Source organism: Urocampus carinirostris, chromosome 5, assembly GCF_059441175.1.
Source record: "Urocampus carinirostris isolate Australia breed hairy pipefish chromosome 5, RoL_Ucar_1.0, whole genome shotgun sequence".
Lineage (NCBI taxonomy): Eukaryota > Metazoa > Chordata > Actinopteri > Syngnathiformes > Syngnathidae > Urocampus > Urocampus carinirostris.
The window spans coordinates 37373247-37393022 of record NC_142353.1 but is presented as its reverse complement, the minus strand read 5'-3'; the positions used below and the strand labels follow the sequence as shown (position 1 = coordinate 37393022).

Below are 19776 nucleotides of genomic sequence, written 5' to 3'. Positions count from 1 at the left end.
TGCCACTTAAAACACAGAGTCGTAATGATCTGCTGTCATCTGCTGTCTTAAAACGGAACATCAAGCTTCAGAAGTTTTGTAGGAATATCTACTTAAAACCTTTATTATCATGCAATTATAGATTAGTATTACATTTTGCATTGACAAGATGTGCACATTTTAATGTTTTGCGATAAAACATCTGTAACACAAATGGTAGTAGTTATTACTACCAAAGTAAAATGCTACGTTGGTAGAAAATCATATTTGAATATATAACAATGTTTTATCTTGTAGTTTGACATTTATAACAATATAAAATATCAAGCTGATGGTCAATAATACCCAACAATGCCGGAATTAACCTTTTACTACGACTTCTATCATCTTAGTTTGACAAGATTAAACGGAACTTGAAAGCCAGCTGGTGGTCACCTGACTGGAATGTTGACAAAGCAAGCTTCAAACCCGGAAGTGGACCAAATGATGCCGATTATGGTGGCCGACCCACGCGTGTAATGCTCTCGTGATAATTACACAAATTTGAAGCACTTTCGAAACTCAAATGCGAGCGAGATAAAGAACGGGGACATTATTATTATATTTTGAAAGGACGTCGCAATGGACGTTTATGAGGAGCGTAGACAGTTGCTGGATGCTGAGGGTGGAGGTGACGACCCTACTGGTCTCATGTCCGAGCAGGACGCCTACCTTAGGTAAGCAAGGGAAATATTTATTTTTTTCTATCTTTATTGATAAGCATTTAATTAAAGTTGACCTTCAATAAATGATCAACTTTACTAAACTATTAGAACGTTAATATATCGGTCTTGATTCAAAACGTTCTCACCAATAAACCTTATTTTTAAATATATCCCAATAAATAAATGAACCAAAATGTGGATTTGATAGTACTAAGGTCGGATACAATATGTTTTTGTTTACGGGGTGTGTTAAAATAATTCGTCTTCATTTAAAAGGATACACTAAAATCAGATATTACGACAAGTCCACCTTTAAAAATAAACGTCGAATAAATGTGATAGTGGTAATTGTAAAATAAGTCAAAATTAATAAGAATGTTTTAAAGTTACTTAAAATATTTGATTTAGGCTGGAGGGAGCAGAACCGGTCCAAGTGTACCAAAATCCAGTAAACGGTACCAAATCCCCTTTTATTTTCAACAATAGTGTAAGTCAAGGGCATATTTTGGGCATGGACGGAAGGGACGTGCCCCCACCAAAATCAATCAATCATTGTTTTATCCCCACCAATATTGCGTGATCACTTAAAAATTGCTCGATGTCCCCACCAATATCAGTCACTCATTGTTTTGTCCTCACCAATTTTATGTGATCACCTAAAAAATGTCCCCAACAATGACAGGACCAAATATACACCCTTTGTAAGTTATACATCCATCCATTATCTGCACCGCTTATCCTCAGTAGGGTCACGGGGGTGGTGGAGCCCATCCCAGCACTCTTCGGGCAGTGGGCAGGGGACACCTTGAACTGGTTGCCAGACAATTTGCTCGCTCATCTACACCTAGGGACAATTTGGACCGGCCAATCAATTTGACATGCATGTTTTTGGAATGTGGGAGGAAACCGGAGAGCCCGAAAGGAAACCCACACGAGCACGGGGAGAACATGCAAACTCCACAGAGGAGGTTCGATCTCATGACCTCAGAACTGTGCCGCACACGCGCTAACCACTGGGCTGCCGTGCTACCCCCCTTTACAAGTTTATATTTTTGGCAATGTAGCAAATACAAAACTGAAATCACTTGGCCCAGTTAATTCACTTGAATTAATAAGGAAATGACTGTATTAAATCATAACTAGTGTGTCCTTGCCAAAAGTTGCTTTACCTCAAGAGTTACGTGAGTAATAGTGTCATAGGGAAATGTTAAATACTGCACGTGTGCAAAAATGATAAAAAGCAGATGACTAATGTGACCAGTCTGCTGTTTTCAAGTGTGCTGACATCAATAATTCCATTGAGGTCCCTCGTGACTCCCTTAATGCAATCAAGTAGGGTTATCCTAGTTAGCGCTAATCATTGACATCTTCTTCTGCCTCCTTCCTGCCCAGCAAAGTCAGCAACAGGAAGTTGTACCTGGCCACCCTGGCGTCCGTGCTGGGGCCCATGAGCTTCGGTTTTGTACTGGGTTACAGCTCGCCTGCCATCCCCGAGCTGGCCAAAATCCCTGACCCCCGACTGCGGCTGAACGACCTGCAAGCGTCCTGGTTTGGGGTAAGAGGGATCGCCCAAGCCTTCATGGGGCCCTAAGCGAATTCAGATTTGGGGGGGCCCCCTATTACTAGATCATTTGCATATATAGGATAGCTCATTCCATGTTCTCATCTGTCATTATGAATACACTTAAAATACAAGATGTAAGATGTTTCTGATGTGGCTGGATTGTATCCACAATAAATATGGCCACCGACCAAAACAACAGATTTGCAAATTTGCAGAATAAATAAAACCTCATAGGGCAGCCATGCATGTTTTTCCTATGGTTTCTAATCTGAAATGGTACAAAATGCAACTACATGAGCAGCCTGCGGTTGATGTACACTAAATATTCAAAGTGATATAGTACAAAGTAGGATGCTGGAGGTCATCTAGGACATCTAAAAGTAACTTAATAATACAATTATTTTGTGCAAACATAATCTGCTTTAAGTCAAGTCAAGTCATGTTTATTTGTGACGCCCTTAATCACAAAGAGTCTCAAAGGGCTGCACAGACCACAGATTATTGTAAAACACAGACTATTATTACACCATCCCCTGATCTAAAACCTACATGAGGGCAAGGAAAAACTCTATTATTTGGTTTAAAATTAACTGCAACAACAAATGTACAAATGCGATGAGTTTAAACTCAAACAAATATTTAAATAGATATATAAATGCACAGAGGTACCTGAAAGAAAGTATCGGAAATGTTTTTTTGTTTTAATTTAACTGCAACAACAAATGTGCAAAAACGGAATTCAAAGTCAAATTAATACTTCCTGAATAAATATGAAGATGCACAGAGGTTCCTGAAACACAAATTTGGATGCGCAGTGCACTCTGCACGTCTGAATGCCACCGTCTTTCGCGGAACTCTGAGATTTAGAGCAGGGAGGCTGAAGAAAACTACTCTCTGTTAACATAATAATAAAAGTTTATGTAAATTTAGGTGTTTTTGGTAGTATATATCAATAATCATCACTCGCGCATGAGAAAATATATATTTATATTTTATCATATATAAGTTAACCATTCCTGGGGGCTGCTTAGTGTTCGCATATGGCCCTAAGCAGCTGCTTATTTTGCTCATGCCTGGCTCTTACAACCTATAGACCCCTTTCCATGTTTGTAAACAAGTGTGCCCTGACCAAGCTGCACGTGGATTGTTAAGGCAGAATGGCGGAATTCATGTCAGTTTATACCAACCGATTGACCAAAAAAGGATTGTGGATCGTAGTTATGAACATATAAAAAAAACACAAAGTATATGCAAGCAGCACGATAGTGATTTTATTTTGGTGACCCAAGTGCGCTACTCATAGATTGTGCGAGGCACTTTAGGGAGTTTTTGTGTGTGAATTTTTCACCATTCCATATCAGGTAAGTAAAGATAAATACCTTTTTTGACCGCAGGTTAAATGGACGAAAATAATGGCTCAGATGACCAATTCCGTATTTACAGTAGCTTAGTTCGCACACATTAAACTTTATAAGAATTGGCTTTCCTTGGCTTGCACCAACCTTAAGTACATCATATATGTTGGTGGGATCATTAATAATGATGATGACATTTAATTAATAATTATTATTATTAACAATAGATATTTATTTTATGACATATTTATTATATTAATGTTTATAAAAGTTCTTCTACCTAGCACCACTGGTAGAAAACGTATAGTCTATATATTGTTAGCATATAGGATTCCTGGACACTTATCCAACTTACACTTACTAAGGCATTCGTCATTCCTCATTCAAGTAAATCTAAACCTGATAGACTTGATAACTTGAAATGGGCACCTTAAACGTGTACATTCCTAATGCTGTCCTCAGCCCAGTCAGTTCTTTAATTCAGATTCAGATCTACTTTATTGTCATTCTAGTACACGTGTATACAGAACGAAATGTCGATGCATCTGACCCCCACAGTTTCCTTGAATGTACAGATATAAATAAAGTTGTATTGTATTTTGGCTACGTATAGTATTTTACCATAGTGCCGATAGTGCAAGAAGAGTAGCTAACCAGATGTGCAAAATGGGCAGTCAGGTTAACAAGTCAATGGTGTCCTCTGGGAATTTAAAACAATCGCGTTTCTTGAAATTGCCATTCGTGCACCAGCACACACAACAGTCCGGCATGTTGTTTTTGCCAATTGCGACTCTAAAAACTCAATTCAACATACACGTTTTCCCTCGCTCTATTCAAACTCGTACCGCTACTCCCGCACGCATCCTGTGCTGATCCGGTGTTGACAAACAGTAGGCTGGAAAGGGGTCTATAGGCATAGCTTGTTGAGGAGCACTTTTGTCCTAATTCTTGTGACGTTTTTCAGTCGGTGGTGACGCTGGGGGCGGCGGCCGGCGGCCTCTTTACCGGCTGGATGGTGGACAAGGCGGGCAGGAAGCTGACGCTCATGTTCTGCTCGCTGCCGTTCGTTTTCGGCTTTGCCGTTATCGTAGCCGCACAGGACGAGTGGATGCTCTACGTGGGCCGCATTCTCACAGGGCTTGCCAGCGGAGGAGCCTCGCTTGTTGTGCCGGTCAGATTCTTTGTTAAGCCTTCTATATTGTGCCATCCATTTAATCTCCTTCTTCATTTGCTATTATTGTATGGTTTTAACCTGACACTGGTCATTCTAAGACACACTATGTTATATTTGACCTATTATTTGTTGCTGTATTGTCCTGTGCAACCCCAAAAAGGTACAAGGTAGAATACAAATTACAGAAATTCAATGTGACCAAACTGCACCTTGATTTTTCTACCTTTTTTGCCCAGCTTTTCACAAGGTTTTTGTTATTTTGGGGGTACTCTTACCACCAAGGTGGCAAACAATCATGTCAGCTCCCTTTAGGTGAGCTTTCATGTTTGGATATATTTATAAATCCTGATTTGTGTGTGTGCGTGTTTGATCGTATGTGGCTTATAGGCTCCACAACGGCTGAACCGAATTCCGTGAAAATGTACACAGTTGTACTTTATGGCCGTGGAGATGTTTTTAGCTAGGTTGAGTGTCAAGGCAACCCTGATAAACACAAAGAAAATGGATAGATATGGTGTTATGCCGCGCCCTCGCCAAGACAGGGGTCCCTAAATCTCCTCCTGACCACTGAGCCAGCCATTTACATCAGAGGACCACGATCAACCCAGCTGTAGCTGCGTCCATTTAAGACTGCAGCCTTCAATAGCTGCTGGAGACAGGCATCATTCATGGTAAGTCGAAGCCAATCCACGTTTGACCTGTCGAATGTGTATTCTCGATTTCACCTTCTAATTTTGCCTGGATGTCCTGCTAACCCCTTGCCTCTCCTCTTGCTCCTAGACTCCCTCCCAATCCACACTCGCCTAAAGTTCACCACCCCTTCTGTCAGATCCCAGAAGACTTCCATCAGATTTTGGTTTTCCCATCCACGCTTACACTTGGTATTATTTCAATAAATCCTGTCCTGTCACGTCCTGGTCTGAGTCTTTTTCTTGGGTACCTGGTATACAGTGAAGAAAATAAGTGTTTGAACACCCTGCTATGTTTCTGACTCTCCCACTTAGAAATCATGAAGGGGTCTGAAATTTTCACCGTAGGTGCATAACCATTGTGAGAGAGATAAATTGAAAAGAAAAATCCAGAAATCACAATGCATGATTTTTTAAACGATTTATTTGTGTGATAGAAATGCAAATAAGTATTTGAACACCTGAGAAAATGAATGTTAATATTTGGTACAGTAGCCTTTGAACTGCAGAATTCTATTTCTCTTCTAAAATCCCTCATGAGCCCTTTCTTTTTATTAAATCTCCTCGGTTACAAAACGCAGATCCGCCCTTAAGGGTTTGGAATTTAGAAAACCGCATCGTTATTGGCCGATAGTGATAATAATATAAACCATGCAGAATAGTCAAAACCAACAATCGTAAGTTATAATAGTCAAAGTAATGAACCCACATCCGATGCAACTCCTTTTCAGATGTCCTATATCAAAAACAGATTAAATTTATAATATGGCAACAAAAATATGTATATGTTATCTATACAGTCAATCTGAATTTTCTTTTTTTTTAGGTTTGAATGAAAAAGGTTTTAGTTTATCCCATTAATTGATTCAATATAATAGTTTATTTATACCCGATTATCAACCAATTTCTGGTGGTTTTGGTGTGGGGTTCCCTCATTTGACATATATTGTATATTGTTGTTTTTTTCATCAGCTGTACATCTCCGAGATGGCTCACGAGCGCGTGCGAGGGCTTCTGGGGTCGTGTGTACAGCTCATGGTTGTGCTCGGCATCATGGGAGTTTACCTGGCTGGTATGTACACTGCTCAGAGATGTCAACCCAACAGATTGATGGACCTCTCTACATATGCGATTGATCTGTTCCTAGATCGAGCTCGTATCTAGGATTTAGATAGATAGATAGATAGATAGATAGATACTTTGTTCATCCCCGAAGGGAATGTATCTCGAACAAATTTTCCCCATAAGAAATAACTGAAAACCAATTAATTCGTTCCCGCCTCCCAAAATCATCTTAGTGGCCCCTAAACAGGTGTAAAACACTTTTTCCTGAAAGGCTTTTTCAAATAGAAATTGCTCATTAAAAGAGTATAATATGATATTAATGAAATTCAATGCAAGTTTATCATGAGCACTTACTATTGGGTAAGTCGGCAGAAGAGATGGGTCGGAGGAATAAGCAGGGTTGGGTAGGGTTGCTTTAACTTGATTACTTTCAATTACTTTTGGATGACTCCAATACCAAATATGCTAATAAAAGACAAAAGAAACTAAATATGAATAAAATGATGACTCACAACACGTGGTAAGCTTTCTCTCCTGGCTTCGATCTCCGGCAAAACTAACATAAAATGCGACAGAAACAAAATAAAAGTAAATCCAAACAGCTTGCCAACATCATTTTTGCCGTTCCGTGTATTCCGTTACTCCCCAAGCCTGCACAAAATTTAGTCATTTTATTCATATTTAGTTTCTTTCGTCTTTTATTAGCATATTTGGTATTGGAGTCATCCAAAAGTATTTGAAAGTAATCAAGTTAAAGTAACCCTACCCAACCCTGGGAGTAAGGGACCACAAGAGAGCACTATTAAAAAAAAAGTACAACACAAGAGCATGGGATCAGGTCTTTATAGCAAGAAACGCATTTGCTAAATGTGGTAGCGTCTGGAAAGTTTCTTAACTTGGATTTTTGCTTAAAAGATTTCACATATTTCAAATTTTTGGTAACCAGAGTAGCTCATATGTAAAGGGGCCACTATGTAGGAATAGTGAAGGTATTCACAAATTCTTAAACATGTCAAATGTGATGTAATAGGATACAGTTTTGGCATGAAATCTATATTATTTTCCGATATAATGCATTTTGAAGACGGCATGCTTTGTCTTTGTCATCGTGATGTGTGACGTCATCGGAGGAACACCAGCCTCCTAGCAAGCCAGTCACCATATTGTTTTATGTGTTAATTCGTCGAAGAGGTTATGATTGTTTCAAGCGAAGTTTCGTTAGTTTTTGTAGAGAATTCCTTTGTGTTATGTCACAGGTGGATGCAGTAATGATACGACAGAGGGCAGGCAGCCAAAAAGGGGCTAACTGGCAAAAATTAACACACATAAAGCCGCCAACGGGTGTCTTACTGGGACCGATCAAAAAAGGCGGCCGCAGCCCCGGCAGAAAAACGCAAGGCTGACCCACCAAAAACACGTTGCTAGCAGCTAGGTTAACCTTCTACTAATGAAAAGCAGCTACGGCTAAGGCGATGAACTCGAAGCTGGTCGGGAATGAACCCTGGTTCACGGAAAAACTTTCGCTAACGCCAGGCGAGCTGGGCAAACGATCCACGGTGTGCAGCTAACAAGCGCCAAATGGGAGCAAGCAAAACAGGAAGCCCCATGCTAACGGTGAGCTAGCCAGATAATATTCTACCAACCTCAACACATGTGGCAAAAAACACAAACGAAAAGCCATAATCGCCTACCTAAAAGGAGGTGTCTGCAAACAAGGAACACAAGCTATAATGGTAGCTGGTAAATTCACCCCAAGCACCTTTTGGAAGTCAAAGCACGAATCTTCGCCTAAACAGTCACAGGCCCCCAGTACTAGGATATGCAATATCTCCAAACAGAAATGAGCGGTATGTAATCGCTTTTCACTACAATCGCTAGCTGTTTCAGAGCTGCCTCACAGGTGTTAATGGGATTCACCATTTTGAAACTGCTGTGTTACTTCAATGACGTCACAGCTCTACAGCAAACGGGCCACATGTGTCAACCTTAGGACTTAATTTTCATATGAAATGTGCAACATATATGTATAATTGTTTGGATTGTTCTGGGCCTGATTAAAAAAATCTGCATGGGAATAGCTTTAATCCTGGTTTACAGAGACAATGACATTGTGGCGTTGTAATCTTTGATATCTCGTCCTTTTTGGCTACTAGTAATTACTAAAAATCATCATGATATCAATGTGTCCCATACAGGTATTTTTATGGACTGGCGCTGGCTGGCCGTGTGTGGGGCCGTGCCGCCCACTCTGCTGATTTGTTCTATGAGCTTCATGCCAGAGACGCCGCGCTTCCTGCTGTCACAAGGCAAGCGGCGCGAGGCCGAAGAGGCGCTGCGCTTTTTGCGGGGGCCTCAGGCGGCCGTGGAGTGGGAGTGTGCCCGGATTGAGGACGCCTGCGACCAACAGGTAGGTTGGGGAATCTGAAGGTTAGAGCTGGCTAAAATTTCAATCATTATGTTTGGGCTGGGCTTCTATCTCGCTGCCTTTTTTTTTTTTTTTAAATCCACCCGTCATTGTTCTTCCTTGTTTTACTGCCTTTCTCTCTCTGTCAAAAGTGCCACACTAGACTCTTAACTCATTCAATGCCAGACGTTCCTCTTAAAAAGGTGCCAAACCATTTTTGCCATTTTGACTCCTTCTGTAGCTATACAGACGCTGCCCTTACGAACAAGATAGGTTCAGGACGATCATTGAATTTCGTAAGTTACTTCTGTGCCATATTTTCTATGTTTAAGGTTTATATAAGTATATTTAAGGCTTGTTTAAGTAACCTGTATGGTTTTGTACTGAAAAATGAACATTTAATAAAATAATATGCTCTATAAAGTTAAATAAAGTTAGGTTTAACTCACTTTTGGAAGATGCGCTTCAAGAGGTCCTCCTCCGTGGTAAAAAGTGGTAGAAAAAAAGCGTTACAATCATTTTCTCAACCGCATCAAGCTTTCTTATTCCACTTTAATTTCAAAAGAAACAGCTCGCCTCTTTACACTTGACACCAACCATATTGAATGGATGCACGAGATATTAAACGATAAAAACGTCAAACCTCTGAGCGCGATGGAGATTCAGTACAAATAGCACTGTGTGTTTACACTCAAACTAGGAAGAGGAAGCTTATTTTTTCTTCCGGGTGGATGCTGGGCGAGCTCTCACAGCACCACATGCCGGTAGCGGTGGAAAGAAGCACTGTTGTGTGTGCTAGTGCTCGGAGAAAAGGTGCACACAATACAAAATCTAACTTACAACAATGTCCAGATATTTTTCGACATCCCCCCAAAAAAAATTTCGTATATACCGTTTTTTGTAACTTGAATAGTCGTAAGTAGGGAAGTGTCTGTATAGTCATAGCACCTATCAGAATAAAACATCAACATTTAAAAAATCTCTTAATAAAAACAGCTCATTTGTTACTAAACAAATGCCTACGACAATATTGTGTTCTTACCTGTTTAATTATTTCTGTTTTAAAGTTAGGGCTGTAGCGAGAGGTTGAGTTACTTTGTGACGCTGCCCCTCTAAAAGGGGCGTAGTTTGCGCTCCACTCTGCTCCGACACAGGAAACACTGGAGAGAGGAAAACGAGCAGAGGAGAAATCCGTCGAAGTAGTAAAAAATATTCTACACATTTGTTACTGCATTGAAAAACATTTTTGTGTCATGTTTGTCCAGAAAAACATATTAAAAGATAAATATATTTCCTCCCTGATCTTTTTCCATTTGTATTTTTCATAACATTTTTTTAAAAATCGGCAGCGCTAAAGAGCCTCGTGTGGCCCCTGAGCAGCGGGTTACCGAACCCCGCTCTACTCATATAGCCACCAGAGGGTGCTAGACAGGGTTGGGTAGGGTTACTTTAATTTGATTACTTTCAATAACTTTTGGATTACTCCAATACCAAATATGCTAATAAAAGACAAAAGAAACTAAATATGAATAAAATGATGATTCACAACACGTGGTAAGCTTTCTCTCCTGGCTTTGATCTCTTTGGTCACCGGCAAAACTAAATAAAATGCGACAGGAACAAAATGAAAATAAATCCAAACAGCTTGCCAACATCATTTTTGCCGTTCCATGTATTCCGTTCCTCCCCAAGCTTGCACAAAATTGAGTCATTTTATTCATATTTAGTTTCTTTTGTCTTTTATTAGCATATTTGGTATTGGAGTAATCCAAAAGTAATTGAAAGTAATCAAGTTAAAGTAACCTTACCCAACCCTGGTGCTAGAAAACCACAACTGGAATACAAACTGTTTTTTTTTTAACTAAGGAGAATGTGTAATAAAGTGAGAGAAGTATAAAGTCAATGATCTCTATCGTTGCTTATGTCAGTATCATGTATCTGTACCAGGGTTCCGGCTTGCAGGCCTCAGACCTGAAAGACGCCGGCGTGTACAAGCCGCTTGCTATCGGCGTGATGCTGATGGTCTTCCAGCAGATGTCGGGCATCAACGCCGTCATGTTTTATGCGCAGAACATCTTCGAGCAAGCGCACTTCAAGGTCAGACCACCTTGGGAACGCTTGTAGGGTTTATACGGGTACTTGAAATCCTAGAAAATGCTTGAATGGACGGTGTATATTATTTGAGGCCTCCTAAAAAGACTTCATTCATTTTTAAAAAAAGATGTGGTTTAAAGAATATCCAGAAATACATGCATTTTTTTGTTACTTGTAGGCTGAGAATTTTTTATTCATTTTACATATCATAGCCATGGCAGCTGAGTGGTTAGCACATCCGCGGCACAGTTCTGAGGTCATGGAATCGAATCCAGCGACCAGCCTTCCTTTGCGGAGTTTGCATGTTCCCCCCGTGCTTGCGTGGGTTTCCTCCGGGCTCTCCGGTTTCCTCCCACATTCCAAAAACATGCATGTCAGGTTAATTGGCCGGTCCAAATTGTCCCCTAGGTGTGAATGAGCAAGTGAGTTGTCTCTCTGTGTGCCCTGTGACTGGCGGGCAACCAGTTTAGGGTGTCCCCTGCCCACTGCCCGAGGTGTCTGGGATGGGCTCTGGCACCCCCGCAACCCTACTGAGGATAAGCGGTGCAGATAATGGATGGACGGATCATAGCCCCACCTAAAGTGAACTGGCATTATTGTCGTCCAACTTGCTGCTAGCGGTACCCACAAAAAAACAAAACAATGAGAAGAAAAATGGTGGCGTTTGGTCACCTTGTATCTCCGTACTTTGTATTTATCACTGTGCTTTTAGGCATTTGTTTTTGGGTTAACTACGTGATACAGTGACTTTGAGTGGTCATATAATACAGGGAGTGCAGAATTATTAGGCAAGTTGTATTTTTGAGGATTAATTTTATTATTGAACAACAACCATGTTCTTAATGAACCCAAAAGTCTCATTAATATCAAAGCTGAATATTTTGGAAGTTGGAGTGGGGCTTTTTTAGTTTTAGCTATTTTAGGAGGATATCTGTGTGTGCAGGTGACTATTACTGTGCATAATTATTAGGCAACTTAACAAAAAACAAATGTATACCCATTTCAATTATTTATTTTCATCAGGGAAACCAATATAACAGCTCAACATTCACAAATATACATTTCTGACATTCAAAAACAAAACAAAAACAAATCAGTGACCAATATAGCCACCTTTCTTTGCAAGGACACTCAAAAGCCTGCCATCCATGGATTCTGTCAGTGCTTTGATCTGTTCACGATCAACATTGCGTGCAGCAGCAACCACAGCCTCCCAGACACTGTTCAGAGAGGTGTACTGTTTTCCCTCCTTGTAAATCTCACATTTGATGAGGGACCACAGGTTCTCTATGGGGTTCAGATCAGGTGAACAAGGAGGCCATGTCATTAGTTTTTCTTCTTTTAGACCCTTTCTTGCCAGCCACGCTGTGGAGTACTTGGATGCGTGTGATGGAGCGTTGTCCTGCATGAAAATCATGTTTTTCTTGAAGGATGCGGACTTCTTCCTGTACCACTGCTTGAAGAAGGTGTCTTCCAGAAACTGGCAGTAGGACTGGGAGTTGAGCTTGAGTCCATCCTCAACCCGAAAAGGCCCCACAAGCTCATCTTGATGATGATACCAGCCCATACCAGTACCCCACCTCCACCTTGCTGGCGTCTGAGGCGGACTGGAGCTCTCTGCCCTTTACCGATCCAGCCACGGGCCCATCCATCTGGCCCTTCAAGACTCACTCTCATTTCATCAGTCCATAAAACCTTAGAAAAATCCGTCTTGAGTTTTTTCTTGGCCCAGTCTTGACATTTCAGCTTGTGTGTCTTGTTCAGTGGTGGTCGTTTTTCAGCCTTTCTTACCTTGGCCATGTCTCTGAGTATTGCACACCTTGTGCTTTTGGGCACTCCAGTGATGTTGCAGCTCTGAAATATGGCAAAACTGGTGGCAAGTGGCATCTTGGCAGCTGTACGCTTGACTTTTCTCAGTTCACGGGCAGTTATTTTGCGCCTTGGTTTTTCTACAAGCTTCTTGCGACCCTGTTGACTATTTTGAATGTAACGCTTGATTGTTCGATGTTCACGCTTCAGAAGCTTGGCAATTTTAAGAGTGCTGCATCCCTCTGCAAGATATCTCACTATTTTTGACTTTTCAGAGCCTGTCAAGTCCCTCTTCTGACCCATTTTGCCAAAGGAAAGGAAGTTGCCTAATAATTATGCACACCTGATATAGGGTGTTGATGTCATTAGACCACACCCCTTCTCATTACAGAGATGCACATCACCTGATATGCTTAATTGGTAGTAGGCTTTCGAGCCTATACAGCTTGGAGTAAGACAACATGCATAAAGAGGATGATGTGGTCAAAATACTCATTTGCCTAATAATTCTGCACTCCCTGTACGCTCTTTCCCTTTAAAGTAAGCACACTACTACTTACTACTACTTAAGAAATAAATAAAACATATCATAAAATAAAGACAATAATATTGCAAATAAATTAGATTTTCTACTTTTTATGTTTTTTGTAGTGTAATCTAATAAACGATTGATAATAAATAAACTTAAATGTCGGGTAGATTATATAATATTTGACTACTAGATGCCACTGTATTGTCGTGTAAAATGCCAGACAACCATGGCGGCCACTACTAGGTATGGATTCCGCAATGATTAACTGCAGTTGGCATTGGTTTGTATGGTATTGTCTTGTGAAGCCTCGGAGCCCCCATAGGGTCACGCCCGAGAGGGCCAGTTGCATGTTACACCTAAACAGGGCACTACGAAATTTGTATTAGTGCAAGGATTATATACCAACTATAGGACTTGCTAAAAATTAAAGTTGCATTTCCCAGTGGTAAATTGTAATTTTTACCCAACATCTATCTATATGGGGAGAGCTATTTCTCAAAAACAAATATATCAGCAATTTACTCTAGGTCTAAGTCATGTATCTTGATAAATGTTTATGTAAATCGCACATATATACTATTTTTGGCTCTGTAAAATACAAAATTCACACCGGCGTTCTATTCAATGTACTCGGAGAAAAACTATAATTATCGTATTTTCCGCACTATAAGGCGCACCTAAAAGTCTTAATTTTTTTTCAAAAGCTGACCATGCGCCTTATAATACAGTGCGCCTTATATATGGCTCAATATTAAATCGCAAGGTCTCGCAACTTACGCAACAGCCGCCGACTCGATTTTCCCCCGAACGTGGAGTAGTCCGCGGTGTATGCTGGGATTTATATACCGGCGTTTCATTGGCTAACCAATGTGTCAATCATCATTTGAATCGACCGCTATTGGCTAAAGTTATTCGGAGCCTCGGATAGGCTAGAGGGCCGAAACAAACCCTGCAATTGGCCGAAAAAGATGACTGAATAGCAAGCTTGCTAAACTACGCCATAAAGAAACATGTTTCATTAGTCTGTATTTGTAAACATTTTACTCTCCTGGAATTACTAGACTCACGGTTGTAAGAAGACCATGATTGCGTATCATTATTTAACGTGAGAACTTAGGTGAGCTATGCGGCTTTATATTTTCCCGGTATCTTGTTTTAGAACGATCTTGATGTTGCTGTGATGAGTTGAGTGAATTCAACTCAATTCCAACTGTTTATTGTCATATGCACAGTAAAGTTGCGAGCGAAAAGGAAAATAGAAACTGAGGAATGGTTGGCATTTCTTGAATCCCAAGACTTTAACCTTCCGAATGATATTTGAAATGATGCATTTGAGTGACATCGTACGGACACCGCATCCGCACGTGTCTACGACACGTATTTGCTTCTTTGCAAGCTTTGGGAATGTTAAGGGGGTAATCAGTTGGACTGAACCATCTGACTGTTTTGTCGATGTTCCCATTGTAGCGCCTTATAATCCGGTGCGCCTCATGTATGGAAGATATAGGACCAAAAACTATTTTTTAGTTGTGCGCCCTATAACCCGGTGCGCCCTATATTGCGGAAAATACGGTACCTTTGAAATTTCTTAGAAAGTGCTTGAATTTGGCCATGAAAAAAATGGACAAACCCTGAGCTCGGGACCTCAATAATGACGCTGTGGTCTTCTCCAGAACAGCGACCTGGCCTCTGTGATGGTTGCCGCCGTTCAGGTTGTCTTCACCGGGGTCGCTGCGCTCATCATGGACAAGGCTGGAAGGAAAATGCTGCTCGTCATTTCGGGTGAGCTTCTGTGGCGGTTGATTGACGCAGGCGTGAAAATCTCTCACCTTTTGGAGAAATTCACAGTTTTGAGGTAAAAACAAAAAGGTGACCTACTTGAGTTGTGTAGATCCAAGGGGAAATTTTTTTGAGTGCAGGAGAGGGGTTTGTAAGATAATGTTGTCACCATACCTAATTATGTCAATCAGGGGGGGGCATTCGTAATTACAGAACATTACGCAAATTTCTCACTTCTTTGCCTTTCTAACAAGTTTAGCATTTTCAAACATCGTCACCCGATACTGAGTTTCAGATATCTAAGACCACGGCCACAGAGGCATGATCTTGTCGAGCGTCACTGGTCCATATAAAAGAATTGGCTGGTTCGTCTCGCATGACGGCCGCGCCAAACGGCCGCGCAGGCCTGCACTGCAGCATTAAGTTCAGCACGTGGGCCATAGGTTGCGACCATGCACAAGACCAAATATCTCCACAACAACAAATAAGAGGACAGGTTCAGATTTAACACCATGTTTTCTGGTTCTTGGGAATGAGCGTTTTTTTTCTGCACAAGGGAATCTTCCCAAATCCACTAGCGCTATAGCTGAATCTTTCTTTTTGTGCTAGTAATTTCCAGACTTTGAGTGGTCAAAAACTCCCATAATCTCCGGTGCCTTCCCCTACCTTTTTTTTTCTTTTTATCATACGTTCTCTGTGTTAATAAATTGTGTGTCCTTTTTCAATAGGCCTGGTTTATTGAATCCATTTTGGGGGATTAGAAATTCATATCAGAACTCAAAGAACTCAAAGTAATAACATGATTTTTTTTATCAGTGTAGGAATTTGTAGCATTCTTTAGAGAAAAAAAAACAAAAAGATTTTCAAAATAAAATCCCTACAATTATAAACATATCCTGGCTTAATCCCTTATCTTGGTTTTGTGCAATACCCCTCAAGGTGTGTGTGTATGCGTGCGTGCGTTTCCTGCACATCACTGAGACATGGTTTGGGTCGACACACCTCTCCCTATATTTTATTGGGTTTTACTGTATACCTAAACATATCTCCTGCTCAGCTTTTTAACCACCAACCCATTTTTATGCCTGTTGATGATATATGACTTTGTCTCTTGTGAATACGGAGACTTTTGGAACTTGCTCATGATGGACACATGGTCTTTTTAGGTGTTGCCATGGTGATAAGCACAGCGGCGTTTGGGCTTTATTTCTACTTAATGTCCAGGAGCTCTTCCCCTGAGGAACATCACGCCAACATGTCCTGGTTGGCCCTCACCAGCATGGCCGTCTTCATCACAGGTAAGATGCACAATTATTCTTTTTTTAAGCCATTATTCTAGCAAAGTAAATTGTCACTGAAATAATATGATAGCGCTTTAGTTCAAGGGGAAGCCTATTCTAATGTACTCTTGATCATGTCCTTAGCCCAGGGGTCGGCAACCCGCAGCTCAGGAGCAGCATGCGGCTCTTTAGCGGTGGTGAGCGGCTCCCTGGCGCTCTTCCAAAAATATATATACATTGAAAAAGATAGGGGAGGGAAACGTGGTTTTTCTTTTGTTATGATATCCAATACAAAATCTAACTTACAGCAATGATATTTTTCGACATCCCGAATTATTACCGTTTTTCGTAAGTCTAATGGTTGTCAGGCTGTGCTTACCCAAGACACACCACAGGAAATGCTGCCCCTACGATCCTAATGATTAAGAGAGCCAACCAACCAACCAGACATATACATAAGTAGTTAATTTTGTGTGTGCTTGTAGGGTTTGCCTTAGGTTGGGGTCCCATCCCGTGGCTGGTGATGTCTGAGATCTTCCCGGCGAAGGTCAGAGGCTTCGCCAGCTCCGTGTGTGTGCTTACCAACTGGGGCATGGCTTTCATCGTCACCAAGACCTTCCAGGATATGATGGTCAGCTCCTCAACGCGCTATTGTTACCATCAGTGTGAATTTCCCTACGGGGATGAATAAAGTATCTATCTATCTAATGTAATCTATCTATCTATCTATCTATCTATCCATCTACCCATCTCTCTCATCTACCGTTCTATCTATCCATCTACCCATCTCTCCATCTACCGTTCTATCCATCTATCTATCTATCTATCCATCTACCCATCTCTCCATCTATCTATCTATCTATCTATCTATTTATCTATAGTTTTATCATTCTATCATTCTATCATTCTATCTTTCCATCTTCCCGTCCAACCATCGATCTATCTATCTATCTCTCCATTTACTGTTCTATCTATCTATCTATCTATCTATCTATCTATCTCTCCATTTACTGTTCTATCTATCTATCTATCTATCTATCTATCCATCTCCCCATCTACCCATCTATCTATCTACCCATCTCTCCATCTACCGTTCTATCTATCTATCTATCTATCTATCTATCTATCTATCTATCTATCTATCTATCTCATGTTTAAAAAACAAGTGATGCTTCCTTCAAATGGCTCCCAATCCTCATCAATTCTCAATTATTCCTATAAATGCTCTTTCTTTCAGACTCTCCTCACCAGTGCAGGAACCTTCTGGCTCTTCTCGTCCATGTGCCTCCTCAGCGTGGTGTTCACCGTCATATTCGTGCCGGAAACCAAAGGCCGGACATTAGAGCAAATCGAAGCCAACTTCCGAGGAACGGCAGGACCGTGAGGAGTTTGAAGAACCTTGGGAAAAGAGCTCTAATTTTCTCATTATTGTTTCCGTTGGACAAGCAGCTAGAGTTCTGAGGGAGGGGGCGTGGTCATTGCATGTCAATCAAGACAAGCTTACTACTGTTTGGAGAACAGGAACCTTTTTTTGTAAATGACTCAAAAATGGATGCAACTTATCCGAGGCATTATAGATGTTTTCACAATGGATCTAAACTGTTCTAGTGTGGCAGAGGCGTTTATTTGTTTACTATATGATCAAAATGGAGAAAGATTCTACACACTCCCTGACAGCGAGTTGCCAAACTCAAAATGATCCATTAACAACTCCCACCCATGTTTCAATTGTATGTTGCATGACCTGGGCTGTTTTCACCCCTCCCCAAAATATCTTCACCTGCATTTTCTATTCTTTTCTTTCGGGATGAATCTGTTTACATTGTAAATTGGTTATTTTTCAATAATATATGATTATTTTGACATTATTCACACTTATAAAATATGAGGGTTCAAATGGCCCACATAGAATAAGATGTAGAAGGGATAATGTATCTCTATTTTGTTTTGTCCTTTTCTCCTAATCTCTCATTCTCTGTTTGATGTCTGATTGAATAGGAAATTTTGGATTGCATGGTATTAAAGGTGCTGTACATAATTTGCATTTTTATTTACTCACTGGTGCCATCTTCTGGATTTTTTCTGTCATTGCAGCCTCTCTATGTTGCGCGTGCAAGTGTGTGCATTTTTTAGACACGCTTGAATAAACTTTTTTTCTTTTTTTTTTTTTATCTTCTTTTTAGGGTTTTGCTTGCCATTTGGACTATTTGAAACAGGCCTTTTCTTAGTTTTACCATTTTCACACTACACCAACAAAAAACATCAATAGCAAGGCTAAAGTCACTCTCCAATCCCCCCTCCCCTTTTTCCTCCACACCTATACTGTTGCGCGTCTGGAACAGGATTGCTTAAAGTAAAATAAAAGCAGATAGGCGCGGTAGAAGACGATTATTAAGGCTCTTTGAACCCGGTCTGGCATTGTTAACACATTTAATAAAGAAAATATTTTACTTTTTAAGGATACCGAAAATCGACACACCTCACCTTTAAAGGTTGTGTCTGCAACATGAAATTTTGGTACTCACTGCCGCCCTCTCCTGGCATAAAGTCATGATCACAGCCTCAGTCAGCTCATTCCTCAAGTACTAATAAAATATTTTTTCTCCTTTTTGGTTGGTTTGGCGTTTGAACTATATCTGAAACAGGCCTGTTCTTATTTTTAACATTTTAAGGCTAAACTAATAAAAAAAAATGAGCATGAAATCACTCCCTTCCATCTTCCCTCCCCTTTTCAGCTTCCTAACCTGTTGTGAGTACCCAAACAGTGTTGGTAAAAGTAAGATAAAAGCAGATAGGCTCGGTAGGGGAAAAATATAAAGGCTCTTTGAACTCAGTTGGGCATTGACTTTCAACTTTTTTAGGACACTTCAAACGACGCACGCCATTCTTAACGTGTATTTACAATTAGATAGATGGAGATAGATACTTTATTCATCCCCATAGGGAAATTCACACTTCCAGCAGTATCCTTGTGTTGAAAAGTAAAACGATCAAATAAAGATATAGAATTCAAAAATACCCAATATAACGTTATGCCATACAGTATTTAAATAGTGCTACGGAAAATACACACTGTAATAAAACTAGGGTAATATGCAGATATGGGGGTGGGGTTTAATATAGGCTTTTACTGGAGTTAAAGAGCCTCATGGCATGAGGAAGAAATGATCTCAATTAAGTGCAATATGATGAACTGTAATAATATTCTTAGGAGTGACTGTGTTTGACAGAAAAGGAAATGTTTTTTTTAAGAACTCGGTCAAAATTTTGAATGTCTTAAAATGCGTTTCGCGTGCATATACAAATTAACATTTGTCCAAAAAATGATTAGTTGTTTAAATTTAGTGT

General features: G+C 40.4%; 1 protein-coding gene across 2 annotated transcripts; it reads left to right on the top strand.

Annotated features, from left to right (window-relative positions):
* The first annotated feature begins 442 nt into the window (after positions 1-442).
* Positions 443-18466, top strand: slc2a8 (solute carrier family 2 member 8). 2 transcript variants are annotated; one of them, XM_088335186.1, is made up of 10 exons: positions 443-695; positions 2076-2238; positions 4567-4773; positions 6438-6537; positions 8726-8937; positions 10882-11031; positions 15043-15151; positions 16315-16446; positions 16914-17120; positions 17666-17802. In XM_088335186.1, the coding sequence occupies exons 1-9, from the start codon at positions 601-603 to the stop codon at positions 17117-17119; spliced, it is 1374 nt and encodes a 457-aa protein (XP_088191312.1). In that variant the 5' UTR covers positions 443-600; the 3' UTR covers position 17120; positions 17666-17802. The 2 variants fall into 2 exon arrangements, with proteins under 2 accessions (XP_088191312.1, XP_088191311.1); XM_088335185.1 differs by having other exon boundaries at positions 444-695; positions 16914-17059; positions 17666-18466.
* The last annotated feature ends 1310 nt before the right edge of the window (positions 18467-19776 follow it).